Raw genomic sequence first — 13,234 nt, 5'->3', positions numbered from 1 at the left:
CGCCTCGCTGACCCAATCTTCCAACAGTGAGCAGTGTCGTGAACAGCACCTTCGATGTGACCGCGTGCTCCCCATCTGTGGCCGCTGTCTGATGACCGGCAGAGAATGCAAAAAGGGCTACAAGTTTCGTGCCCCGAAGCACGCCGTCTTCCGTGAAAGCCACAAGTGGCCCGCGCCGCCAAAGAAGCTCAAGTTCATCGACGAGACAAGGGGCGTCGAGCTTGCCGACGACGTCGACAGCAACGACTCCCTGCATGACTCTGCCGAGGCCGAGGCAGAGGCAGAGGCAGAGGACGCATCCACGTCGCCCGGCACCACGACCGTCGTCGATTCCACAGCTTCGGATGATCGTCCTTCGCTGCAAGCGGCCAAGGCGGCGAGCTGGCCACTTGTCGATGAAAGTCACCGGGAGGGCCACCGTGAGACTCACCGAGGGAGCCATCGCGGGAGCCATCATGGCGGCGGCGATGCCGTCATCGACGAGCCAGTTGACCCGCTGCCGACGCCATCGCAGACGTCCCTGGGCACGTTTGGTGCCGACCATCTCGGCCATCGCGCTGAACAGCGAGAGCACTCCGACTCCGTCGTCACTCTGCCGCCCATGCAGTCCGTACTGCCGCCCTTCGAAGGCATATATACCGATCGTCCGGTGTGGCCTCTCAACGGGCGACAAGAAGCCACTCTGTTCCGGCACTATGTGGACAAGCTCGGGTTCTGGGTACGTTAGTTGTTGAGAGGCGTTGCTTGCAGGACCGAGAGACACTAACCGACGCAGCTCGATCTGTGCGACCCCGCGAGGCACTTCGAGACCGAGGTGCCGCAACGTGCCGGGTCGTGCCCGATCCTCCTCAACGCCATCTTCGCGCTCGCAGCGAGGCATCTCAGCCTGACGAGCGCCTACGACTCGTTGGCCTCGAACCGCTACCACGAGCAGTGCCTCAACTACCTGATCCCGCTACTCGACCACGCCGCGACCGTGTCGGACGAGAACCTGTTCGCGGCGACAATCATCCTCCGTGTCCTCGAGGAGATCGACGTCAACACCCTCGGCCAGGACACCCACGGCCACCTCCTCGGCATCCACGCCTTCGTCAACGCCGGAGACCGCTTCCTAATGCCCGGCACCCTGACGGCCGCCTGTTTCTGGGCGGGCCTACGCCAGGAGATATATAGCGCCGTCATCAACCAGCAGGTTGTCCGGATGAATCTCGGTCACGCCATTGTCGACCGATCCACGACCCCGGGCGATGACTTTGTCTGGTCGAACCGTGCCATTGTCCACTGCGCCGACGTCCTCAACTTCTGCTTCGGGTCCGAGGCGGGGTCGGTCTTACAATGGGGCCAGCTTGAAATGGCGAACAGGGAGTGGAAGAACGCGCTGCCACCGTCGTACACGCCCATCTTCTTCCGCGAGAGGTCCGAAGAGGAGGCTTTCCCCGAAGTATGGTACCAGAAGGCCTGCCACAGTGAGTGACACCGACCCGTCCGACACATGCTCGGCTTAGGTTCGAATGCTGACTGCCAACTGCCAGTCATTGCTGTCCAGCATCACATTCTCGCCGAAATGTACCTCGCGCTGTTCAACCCGAGCATACCGCGGGTTGGCGGCGGTCGCAAGGCTGCCGAGAAGCGGCTGACAGAGCAGATCCAGGAGCTGCTACGGAGCCTCTGCGGCATCGGCATGTGCAATCAGTGGTCTCCGCCGGCTATGTTCACGGCGTGTATGGGAATCGCCATTGGTAAGCTTTTACCCTCCCTTGTCTCCGGCTCTCGTCAGATATTTCCCCTTTTTGCATGTGGCCCCCTATGCTAACTCGGCCCCAATTACCCCAGCTGGCGACAGATTTGACAATAGACACGACCAAGAAGCTTTGCTCAAGATGCTCAGCATCACTGAAAAGGCCCACGCGCGGCCCACGACGGCGGTGCGGGATCAGCTGATAAGCGCATGGGGGTGGATGGACAAGGACGTCATGAGCGAGACCTGAGGCTGGCGGGCCAGTCGTCACGAAACGGGGTTGACAAAGGGCCTCTCATGATTGGCTTCACGATTGTATGGCATTTGGCGACAACTGATGAGGGGTCGACATCCCACTTGGGATGATTCTGGCTTTGGACCGTAATAGACTTGGCGGGTTGGGCTGGGCTGGGCTGGGTAGGACTGGATATGTCCCCCTGATTTGGATTTTCCTTGGGTGTAGCATTCTATGGATACCCGATGTGATGATGGTGTAGTGTAGATTCCGTGCCAGCGGCGGCGACATATGCATTGGCCTGGCTGAAGCGACAGCACGCGATGCAGGCCCAAGACAATCGGACATATTTCGCGATTCCATCTGGTCTGGTTTTTCCCTGTGCTTCGTTGAGGCCTGGGTCATGCCATCGACTGAGCTTGAGCCTCCCACAGAGAGCAGAGTACGTCAGGGCGTTTGGAATCCCGCGGGGATAGGAGTCTGGGGCGCGGGGGTGAGAGACGGGCTCGCGCCGAATTGCCGTCGGGGACTGTTCTAGGAAGGAGCCGCCGAAAGCTATGGCCAAGCTGTGACCAAGATGGATTTCAGACTTTCTCTTCACGGACGTCGTGGTCAGTGGAGGGGAACCCAGAAGCGCGTCAATGGCTGACGAGTGACGACGGTGTGCGTCGTGTTGGAAGCTTGGGAGAAACCCAGGGGGCGGCGAGCGGGAGGAGCGCAGAGCAGGTCTGGGCAAGGGACCCTTCGACAGGTGAACTGAATCCAATCAGTAGGAGGCCATTACTCAAAAGAGGAGGGGAATCCGCGGGGGATGGACGATTTCTGCATGGGTAATGAGACCCGGAAAGGGCGAGAGGCGGGGGAGTCTCGCCGATGTCCATGAGAAGAACCTAAAGAGGGAATAATCGAAAATAGTTTGCAAATCCCATGATGACACGGCGGGGACTGCAAATAAGCTTCGCCGCAGGGGAGCCTGGCAAGTTTGCGAGAAGGGGCACGGGGCATCGTCACATTGCATCTGTCGCCCATCCCGAGATGGATGGAGAAGGAGTGTGTGTGGTTGATGTGGAGGAGAAGCGTTGGAAGTGTTGGATGTTGGAGAGGTGCAGGGATGGCGTCGCGAATCTTTACCATAAACAAATGTCTTGGAAATTCTAGTGGTGGACGACGCGAGTTTTCTCTTTGTCCCAATGGAGAATAGCGTGGCAGATCTGGAGTCAGGGAAGGTCACGTGGACGCTGGAGTTGTACAATATTCCCGAGCAATAGGAAAGGTGGGGTCACATCCTCGAGCATGAGTTCGGCGATTTTCTCCTTGTCCAGCATATCGAAATCCAAAACCTGGAATCCCCTCGCCCTCTCGTCGCATCTCTCCACAGATCAGAGTCTCGCCCCGTCTTTCCGGCTCCATCTGTATCACACCTATTCTCCTCCGCGGGGCTCTGTCCGTCGCGGCAAACGTCAATTCGGGCTGCTTGACCAAGTTGGCTTTTTTCTGTCCGTCCTTCTCTCTGCCCACACCAAGCCTGTCTAAGTAGGTCCTGCCCGTGATGGCAAGGTACTTCGCCCGCCCACTGTGTCAAGCAGCAAGATCAGGTACCTCGGTATGGCCCGAGTTCTCCCCCCATCCGAGTACTCCATCGTCTTGTCATTCCTCGATGGCAATAAATCTTTTCTTTTCTCTGGTCTTGCCTTCAACAACATATTTAAGGGTTTCCTCCAGGAGAATAATCCAGACTGTCCCGCTTGTTGTCAAACCAGTCTTGAGCATCTAAAGCGATATCAGCACAGAATTCCTTTCGTCCCATATCACGTTTATTCTAGTCTTGTTCTTTTATCTGGATTTAGCAAGTCTCGATTTCTTTGACTGTCTACCATCACAATGGCTGCTGCTGTCGCCACCCCCTACATTCGGACCGACGGTCACGACCTTGAGCAGACCACCGACTTCGTCGAGGAGGTCAACATCCTCAAGGACCAGGTCAACAAGCAGCAAGAGGACATCTACGAGGAGTCCAAGTTCGACCAGGAGAAGGACAAGACGGCCTTCCGCCAGTACGAGGACGCTTGCGACCGCGTCAAGACCTTCTACAAGGAGCAGCACGAGAAGCAAACGGTCGAGTACAACCTCGCCGCCCGCGAAAAGTTCGCCATCGACCTCACCGGCAAGAAGCCCTGCCGCGATGAGATGACCATCTGGGAGGCCATGGAGAAGCTCAACACACTCATCGACAACTCGGACCCCGACACCGAGCTGTCCCAGATCCAGCACCTGCTGCAGACCGCCGAGGCCATGCGCCGCGACGGCAAGCCCCGCTGGATGCAGCTCACCGGCCTGATCCACGACCTCGGCAAGCTCCTCTACTTCTACGGCGCCGAGGGCCAGTGGGACGTCGTCGGTGACACCTTCCCCGTCGGCTGCGCCTTTGACAACCGCATCGTCCTGCCCACCACCTTCGAGGGCAACCCCGACAACACGCACCCCGTCTACAGCACCAAGCATGGCATCTACGAGCCCGGCTGCGGCATCGAGAACCTCATGATTTCTTGGGGCCATGACGAGTACATGTACCTTGTCTGCAAGGAGCAGTCCAAGCTGCCCCGCGAAGCTCTCGCCATGATCCGCTACCACTCTTTCTACCCCTGGCACCGCGAGGGCGCCTACCGCGAGTTCATGAAGGAGGGTGATGAGGACCTCCTCAAGGCTGTCCTCGCCTTCAACCCCTATGACCTGTACAGCAAGTCGGATGACGCCCCTACTGTTGAAGAGCTTAAGGTATGTTCGCTCGTCTCATCGGACGCATTCCAAGAACCATTCCACTAACAATTTGACAGCCCTACTACATGGAGCTCATTGACGAGTACTTCCCCACCAAGGTCATTAAGTGGTAGAGATACTGTTTTCTGAATTGTCGCATTTACGACTGGTACGATCTGAGACGGGACATTTGGCATAGAAAGCCCTGCGACAGCTTTGGTCGTACAGAGGCAAGGCGTTTTTTAATGGGCGGTTCTGATGGATACATCGACGTGATTAAGCGGTTCTTGATGGGGAATGGCCTTTGGGAGAAATCGGCCAAGAGGCCTTGACGAGTTGACTGGAAGTCCTCGAATAACAAAAAAGTCCTAGAGTGGCATTGATGATAAACTGAGCGTTCCAAGGAAGTCTATCAAGTGCAAACATTGAACATGAGGTGTGATCGTGACTAATCCCTCTCTCTACTCATGAAGTAGACAAACGAGTTTTGTTGAAACTCGGAGATATGTTCTCTCGCTCAGTGTTTCGTCAACAAGCTGCCAAGCCGTATGGCCATTTATCGGCCGGCAGAGGTTCGGGTTGGCCAGTTCCGACTAGAGCCTGATCACGACCCACATCAACCGGATTCGGCACCACCATCGGCCCGGCCACGGCGTCCATCTCCGGTAAGTTGAACCACGGGCTATTCCCATTCCACGCAGATGACTAAAGAAGGGAGGCGCTTATACATATGTCTTTGTCTCGCTTTTTATCACATAGTTCCGAATTTCTTCATCGTTCCGATCTTGTTTCCCCAGTTGCCACTCATTGTTTCAAGACAGATGAGGCCAAATCGTACGGGCGAAAATCCTGCACAGGAAGACCCACTCACAGCCATCCACCTTCTCAAAAAAATTTAAATCGCCATCATGCAAAACGACGAACGGTCCACAGTGCCCGGACCCTAATAGTTTTCTTGAGCTTCTCAGGTATTCATCAATGTTACCCATTAATCAAGCACAATAGCTCAGGGGTAGAGCGCTGGGCTCATAACCCAGAGGTCCTCGGATCGAAACCGAGTTGTGCTATCAATACCTTTTTTTTCCCCCATCCATTTTATCTTTTGACAGTTGGTTGTTGCTCGACTATTGTTATTTTTGCCTGTCAGCACGCATTGGACATACTCGATTTGGCATGCCCATGGGCGTTCCTGAGCTTAACCCTAGGTGTAATTTCAGGCTAGGTTCAGGCTGGGTTCGCACAGAGTGAGAGTCAACCCTCACTACTGGTCCCCTTTGGCCACTAATCCCTCTTCGGACTATAGATTCTCTGCTCCGACCTCCCCCCTCTGTAGCTCCGGAGCACCCCGACGCCCCACCGGAGGCTCCCGAGTTCCGACGCCCCGAGTCTCCTGCGTCCATTCCTCTAATTCGTCCTAGTTGAACACTGCCCCTGCACCCCGCCCCCCCGTGACTCCCTTGCTTCGGCGTATGTCAGTCCAGATGGTGGTGAGCACTGAGAATGAAGATGAGGCTACCAGGCCACGATCCATTATCTTCTACCGTACACAACTTTGAACAATAATGAAACCACCGCGACTGTCACACACCTAGTGACGCAGTAGCCCGTCTCTAGTGACGACGGACTTTGAACGAACCAAGCTAAGCTCTTTAAAAAATGGTCGTCAACGCCCTTACGATAAGATAATAAAGACTAGACATCAAGGTTTTTGAATTTCAAGTTTTCGTTGTTGAAAAAGGACTAATCGCTCAGTCAGTATCCTTGCCATTTGCATCAGTAATGCAAGTTGTGTCGGAGTGACTATGTCGCCGTCTTTGGAGAAACAGACTGCCGCCATGGTGGCCGCACGTGTTCTGGACTACCTTCCTCAACTCCGGGACTCTAGTCATGACTTTTGTGCCTACCCACGTGGTCCCTGTTCAGTCAATTGACGGGATAGATAGAACAAGTCACGTTATCAAGCCTATCCACCCCAAGCCCCTCCCGAAAGTCGGCTTTGTTTCCCTTTCCATAAAGTTTACGGATGGTGCCGGTCGTGTTTGCACCTACCGGGCCCTCATCTGATCTGTCCAGACCGGTTGGCTCCGCTAAACAAGCTCACGGCCGTCTGTCACTGGGCAGAGATAGGCCGCAGCGGTTGCGGCACGAGTCAGAACTTCAGAGACGGCGACTCAATCCCCCGGAACAATGTCCCGTTTTATGCTTACTTACTACGGAGAATGGCCGGGCTCCTGACTTGTGGCTAAGCTTATACCTATTCAAGTCGGTCTCCTACCCGGGCCGAGACTCAGATAGCCGCGGTTGTGACAAGGTGAAGGTGCTCGGGTCGTGATGAAACCACTTGACCTGATCCACTTTGGGGTCCAGTTTCCCGTTGACAGAACAGCAGCTCAGCGAATCATTGTAGGAGATCAAATGTTAGGAGGGCCCTCTTGCCCAAAGAAGACAACTACGGGCGAGTGCCGACTTGTCGACCCCTCAATGTGAACTCGTGATGCAGGGTGTCGGGACATGAAAGGGGTCACTTGACAAAAGTCCCTCTGAGGCACCTTTGTGAGAGCTCCGCTACGCAATTAATCTGTCGGCAGCCGGTACCGCAGCGGTGACGGGGGGGTTGGGAAGGGATAGCAACTTATAGGAACATCACGACATGGTCTTGGGATAAGACACAGGTCGGTCAATGGCATATATAACCCAATACTCTAGAGCTTACCTGGCGATCTTACTTCCCGCCTCACTCGCCTCATCACACCTCTTCGCTCAACAGTCTCAAGCCAATTTTTCAAAATGCGTTTCTCTACCATTGGTTTCCTCCTTGCCTCTGCGCTCGCCGTCAACGGCGCTGCCGTCCCCGCCGAGGTCCAGGCTGACATCTCTGCCCCCATCAACCCAGAAGCTTCCGCTGCCGACGTCGAGACCGTCACTTTCACCGGAAACAAGGTCGATGGCGTCGTTGTCACCCGTTCCGTGGAGGCCGAGGCCGATGTTGCACTCGCTGAGCGCCAGATCGGCATCACGGCCATCATCACCGCCATCGGCGGCGGCGTCATGAGCGTCGCCACCGGTGTTGCCGTCAACATCGTCACTGACATCATCCGGGCCTTCATCGACTGGACCCTCGTCCGCGAGACCTTCACCAAGCAGACCACCGCCGAGATGTGGAAGCGCAACCCCAACCCCAAGAAGTTCCACGCCGCCATCTGCTATAACAAGGGCTACCACGTCAAGGACCCCAAGGGCATCGACGGCAAGGCCAGCATTACTCTGCGCTCCAACGTTTTCCACGTCAGGTAAGTTATCTTATTATGACAATGATTTGAAGTTGTGTGTTTGACCTTCACTGGCCCGTGTACAACGAACTCTGTGAGGAGCTTCACCCCGGGCTGGTCAAGGTTGACCCAACCGTCCTTGTTTGTTTGCGATGGTCAGCTAACATACCCTGCAGCTACGACTGCATGTACATGAACGGCCCCAACCAGTTCTGGACCGATTCCGAGGGCGGTTTCATCAACGTGAGTGACGACATTCTTGGCATCCCGCAATACATGACTTGGCAGCTTGCTAACAATCTACGATTACAGCTGTCGTACACTTACGACCGAAACCACTGCTCTTTTGACCAGAAGACTGGTGATCTTACCTGCTGGTGATTGTCTGTTTTCTCTTAGTTAGATTTAATAAAAGTTGTTCGCTTAAAGGCCTTTTATTTCCGCTGGATGGCCCCTGTCTTTACAACATCGTCTCTATTATGTATGTAAAAATCTCGCAGGTTCACTCGAGTGAGCGTAACAATATGCAAATGTGTCTCTATTCGTGGCGGTTATGATGTGTAGAGGAAAGTTTTCAACCCAATAGGGAGCCTGGTAACGGCAGCCGTGATGTAGGTCAGACCAAACGGAGATCAATCCGCGTGATCTAAGTGTTTCGCCGTCGGCCGTTCACTCTGTCCCATCAGCATCCGGCTGGGCATCCAATACATGTTATGTTTTCTTTTCGGTCCTGTGGAGTATTGAAGAAGTACGCGCACAGTAACAGACTTGAATGCAACATTTGAAACAGTTTAGAATATAACAAGCACTATTATATCTAGGACGCAGAGGAATCAAGCGCTGTATGTTCTTGAACACGTTGACTGCGCCCCATTATCAGTTCATCACGACCCATGATGACTGGTCCTTTGCCCGCCCTCCTCGAACGAGGTACGTTCCTCGGACAGAAGCATCTAGATACCTACCTGCCTGCCTATCCTCTTCGTGGAAGGCACCATAATCCGTGACCCCCGTGACTGTCTCTTTCCATTTCAAAGGATGCACTTTCCCGTGCAGACCGACAAGCCCGCCCTCTTGTGAGGAAAGGGAGGCAGGTGCATGGCCATGGCCACATGGTGACAACAGCCTGAGGTAGCCAGTGGCAAGCTATTTAAACCCCTTCTCTCATCCCAGACCCATGTCCGGCTTTTTCTGCTCTTCAACACCATCATGTTCAGCACAACCCTCATGTACAGCACCATGCAGCGTTCTCCTCTCCGTCTCCCCCCTCTCCGTCTCCCTCTTCTCCATCTCCCTCCCTACACCTCTCTCTCGAGACTCAGAAAGCTAACCTGTGAAGATCGATGATCATCACCGTCCCAGTGGCACCAACCCCACGACTTCTTATGAGTTTACCCTTTCAATGTTTTCTCATATCCAATGGGACCAGATCAATACAGTTGCTTTGCATCACGGGACCTACTAACTCCCAATTGTGGTACACCGGTGTCTGAGGACGGGCCGTCAAGCCTCCCCACGATGATTACCGAACAAGCAATGCCCCAAAGCGTTCTGGCATGCCAGAATTGTGACATTTTCTCCCATCCCATTGTCCAGATGGTGCCTCGAGAAAAGTGAAACCCCCCAGTTCCCAATCTAGACCCCCGTGAGAAGTGTTCTCCCCCGCGCTCTTCCAGGCTCAGCCACTTCTGACAGTCATGCATTGATCGCGAAGGACCATCGTCTACTGTGTAAAAAGAGCTCATCATCCCCCGAGTGAATTGCTTAGTACTGCTTGCAAGCACCCGAATGACGTGACCCATCGCATCCCATGAACGCGAACTGTCAGGCACTTCCAGTCATGAGGCAAGCCCGGCTATGGCCTGACTGGGACAGCAGATAAAACAGCAGTGTTGGGGCAGCCGGGCTCTTGCAAAGGTAACGGAAAGAAGGACGAAGACAGCGAAACATAGATGAATGACCGTCTTGTATACGAACAGGGAATTAATGCGAAGGTGGGGATGGTCATCATCGACTGCTGAGCTTCGATGGAAGGCACCTTGGCCCCATTGCGGAGTAAGGCCCATGAAACGGCGCAGTCAATGCGAAGAATGATGCCGAAAGGCCGCGTGCCCAGGGTGTGGGGTGAGAGTGATAGAAAGAAGAAGAGGAAGAAACGGTGAGAAAAAGAAGGAGCGGAGGAAGAAGGCGTAGGTAGGTATCGGCAAAGCAAATTTTGAACAGAAGGGAATTGTGCGAAGCGATCATGCGTACCTACCTGCTGGCGATGAGCACCTGCCTCACCTCACGCCTACCTAGGCGTGTGTCCCTTACCCGATTGCACCAGAACCTTCTCCGGACGACGGATGCCTGGTCTTCTCGGCCGCAAATCTCCTGATGACGAAGATGAGGGCTGAGAGAAACGTTGTCCGAGGAAGGAAGGTATCGATCGCTTCGTCGACGATGGTTCCCTCAGTGATTGAATCCGCCGGATGATGGCAAACATCAAGGGGTTTCGGAAGATCTCCAAAGAAAAAAAGAAAAAAAAAGAAGAAGAAGAAGGATAACAAATTACCGTCTTAATTTACGGTCGTCCTGGAGGGGTTTCAAACCTGCGAGATTGCAGGTAAATTTCTGTTGAGGCACCCTAGGTCGTAATACATAGCAACAAGCGCGGCGAGGTGTCGGATATGGTCCAGCTGCGGAGGGTGCTCGAGGGGAGATGCTGCTGTGCCTTTTCTGAAGCTGTGGTATCAACTAATGTGGAAACATCAGAAGCTCAAAAGTTATAGAGATAGTTTGGCGGAGGAAAGAAGGGAAAAAGCAGGATCGGAAGCTCTGAAGTCAAGTATGGAAGGTAAGGTAAGGAAGGTAGTTGGTTACCTTGCTCCTTGCAATTGTTCGGAGGGCCGGTCTCCACTTTCGCCCATGTGCAGTGCAGCGGGTACGTACACAACCAGCCAGACCGAACCCGCCATGACATTGCGGAACAGTCGTCGCCACTGCCAGCCACAAGTCACCACTGCCAGTCATCATCAACCGCTCTCACAGCTCATAGCCGGCACGCCCACCCAGCATCACAACATCATCAGGAACAACAACATCAACCACGAAAGGAGCCCTTGAGAATGTAAGTAATGCGACGAAGAAGACGAGGGCCGAATTTCTCCATCGGCCTCGTCTCTGCCTAACCAGCGTCATGATTGCTACAACAGCTGCCGCCAACCCTGTTGCCGTTCAGGAGTTCAGTGCCGACGACCACCCATCGACCGTGACCGAAGTCATCACCTCAAGCGCCCATTTCAAGAACTACTATCGTGAGTACATCTCGCCCCAGCCCCCACCAGGGCCGATTCCATCCTCCAACAGTAAGCCTTGTAGACGCCAAGGTCGCCGCCTCCAGTTACGGCTTCGACAACGGCTTCGGCGCCGATTGCTCCGGCATAGCCAACGGCGGCGATTTTGTAAACTACACTTGGACCGGGGGCGCTACGGGCGCTATCGTGAAGTCTAGATGGGCCGATCCCAACATCTTCATTATCTACGTCTATCCATACCCGAACGCCCGATCGTACGTTTTAACCCTCGAGCCGATATGAGCGCTGTCAGACATCCTTGCTTTGGACTTCCGTGCTGATGTGTGGAAACAAAGGAACTTCATCTTCAACTTCACTGCTTCTTTGGAAATCAACGTTGCCGAACAGACAGTTTACCTCGATTGAACACAACTAGGATTGGGTTCTCCAACAACTCCAGCAACGACATCGTCAGTCGGCAGTTCTTGCTTGCGGCTCAGCCAACACGCTTACATGCTGTGATCGTGGCGCGATAGCGGACAAAATATTGTCAGCAAGGCAATTGTGACCAGTGAAGGCACCACGACATTTTGTACATACTTGCACAACGTTTCCTTGAACCCATCACTTGCTATTCACGCACGGCCTATCTCAGACATGGATGGACACAAGATCAAGAAGAAGAATGTGAAAAGTCCATCAATCCGAGGTAATCAGTCTGGAAAGGCGGTCGAATTTGAACAATGGAGTGTTGTGTCACGAGCCACGTTCGAGGTCGCGCCCCTGTCAGTTCGTCTGATGAAGCCAAGCTTCGCCGCTTTGAGCAGGCCGGTGGGAGTTTTCAAACAGGCACGATCCCGTCGGAATCGTTGGGCAGCCGTTCGCCGACCTCTAGGAGGCGCAAGCGTGAGTTTGGCTGGACAAGATTCCTATGTTCATCAGCCTGTCAGTTTGGTCGAGCAGCCCCCTCCCCCCTCTCCCCTTTTTTTCCATTGCCAACTTTGCTTGGTTAATCGCCGTTAGCCGCGCGCATCATGGCGATATAGAATCCCCTCCGCCCATACTACTATTTCCAGTTCGCCACCAAACAAAACCGATGAACGGGTGACGGGTGAGTTCGGGTTGGTGGCAAGCGCTCCTCTAACGCGTACCAGGAACGTGGGCCACCTCAAATTTGACACTCGCAAGTCTCTTGGCCGGCCACTCGGGTAGGTGGCAAGAAAAAGATCGCTTACGAAGGAGGGAAACAAAGTCGTTTGGGTCGTTTTGGTTCGATCCTCGGGCAGAAGATGAAATCCTCCAGCGTGTCCTCGTCTCCCCTCAACCCGTCCTCCTCAGACAGCCGCACGGTCGTCTTACAGCTTCAACTGCTGCCGCATCCGCCGACCGAGTGTGTCCTGTTGTCTGTTATGTTGTGGGCGAAGAGACAGGAGGGGACATAGCGGCGACAAGATGCATGTTGCCGCTCATCGAGGCCGAGCGCCCACCGCCCAGGTAAGGTGACGATCTTGACACACATGTATAGCCACATTGGCTCAGACCTCTGCTGCCAAACGCAAGATACGCTTTGCTTGCGCAGGGCCAAGACACGGCCGAAGACGTCTACTGCCTCGACTAACTGAGGCTATTTCTTGGGGGGGGGGAAGGAAAAAAAAAAAGAGGTTTGACAATCACACTTTGCCACGCTGAAGAAGGGTTGCCGTGTATCTTTGTCGGCGGTCTGGCGAACGACCCCTGAGAAGGACTAGTTGTCCGGTATAACCACGTGAAAGCAACCATGCGTGTTGTAGAAGACATGAAACATTACGAAGCGCGCAGAAGCGCCAGCCGAGTCCCGACTTAGGGATACGAAATACCATTTGATGAATCATCATGCAACGTATGTGTTCTTTCATTCACATCTGACGCTCCTGCGTGATGCCGATATACCCATCGATGCCCCCGGGGAGTTGTGCGACCC

General features: G+C 54.3%; 4 protein-coding genes across 4 annotated transcripts; all 4 read left to right on the top strand.

The window, feature by feature from the left end:
* Window positions 1–91: 91 nt before the first annotated feature.
* On the top strand, window positions 92–1,988 carry CH63R_05214 (Arca-like protein; the record flags this gene model as incomplete). The annotated part of the gene is made up of 4 exons (XM_018300189.1): window positions 92–718; window positions 776–1,466; window positions 1,533–1,739; window positions 1,834–1,988. The coding sequence occupies 4 exons, from the start codon at window positions 92–94 to the stop codon at window positions 1,986–1,988; spliced, it is 1,680 nt and encodes a 559-aa protein (XP_018161435.1).
* A 1,866-nt stretch (window positions 1,989–3,854) lies between these two features.
* Window positions 3,855–4,864, top strand: CH63R_05213 (Inositol oxygenase; the record flags this gene model as incomplete). Its single annotated transcript, XM_018300188.1, has 2 exons — window positions 3,855–4,748; window positions 4,808–4,864. The coding sequence occupies 2 exons, from the start codon at window positions 3,855–3,857 to the stop codon at window positions 4,862–4,864; spliced, it is 951 nt and encodes a 316-aa protein (XP_018161434.1).
* Window positions 4,865–7,517: 2,653 nt separating this feature from the next.
* Window positions 7,518–8,380, top strand: CH63R_05212 (uncharacterized protein; the record flags this gene model as incomplete). Its single annotated transcript, XM_018300187.1, has 3 exons — window positions 7,518–8,020; window positions 8,176–8,242; window positions 8,312–8,380. 3 exons carry the CDS (start codon window positions 7,518–7,520, stop codon window positions 8,378–8,380), a joined length of 639 nt encoding a protein of 212 aa, XP_018161433.1.
* A 2,797-nt stretch (window positions 8,381–11,177) lies between these two features.
* CH63R_05211 (uncharacterized protein) lies at window positions 11,178–12,892 on the top strand (the record flags this gene model as incomplete). Its single annotated transcript, XM_018300186.1, has 6 exons — window positions 11,178–11,295; window positions 11,348–11,549; window positions 11,811–12,059; window positions 12,351–12,385; window positions 12,429–12,768; window positions 12,814–12,892. 6 exons carry the CDS (start codon window positions 11,178–11,180, stop codon window positions 12,890–12,892), a joined length of 1,023 nt encoding a protein of 340 aa, XP_018161432.1.
* Window positions 12,893–13,234: the final 342 nt, after the last annotated feature.

Source organism: Colletotrichum higginsianum, chromosome 3 (assembly GCF_001672515.1).
Source record: "Colletotrichum higginsianum IMI 349063 chromosome 3, whole genome shotgun sequence".
Lineage (NCBI taxonomy): Eukaryota > Fungi > Ascomycota > Sordariomycetes > Glomerellales > Glomerellaceae > Colletotrichum > Colletotrichum higginsianum.
The sequence above is the reverse complement of the archived record's forward strand: the minus strand, read 5'-3'. Positions and strand labels throughout refer to the sequence as shown.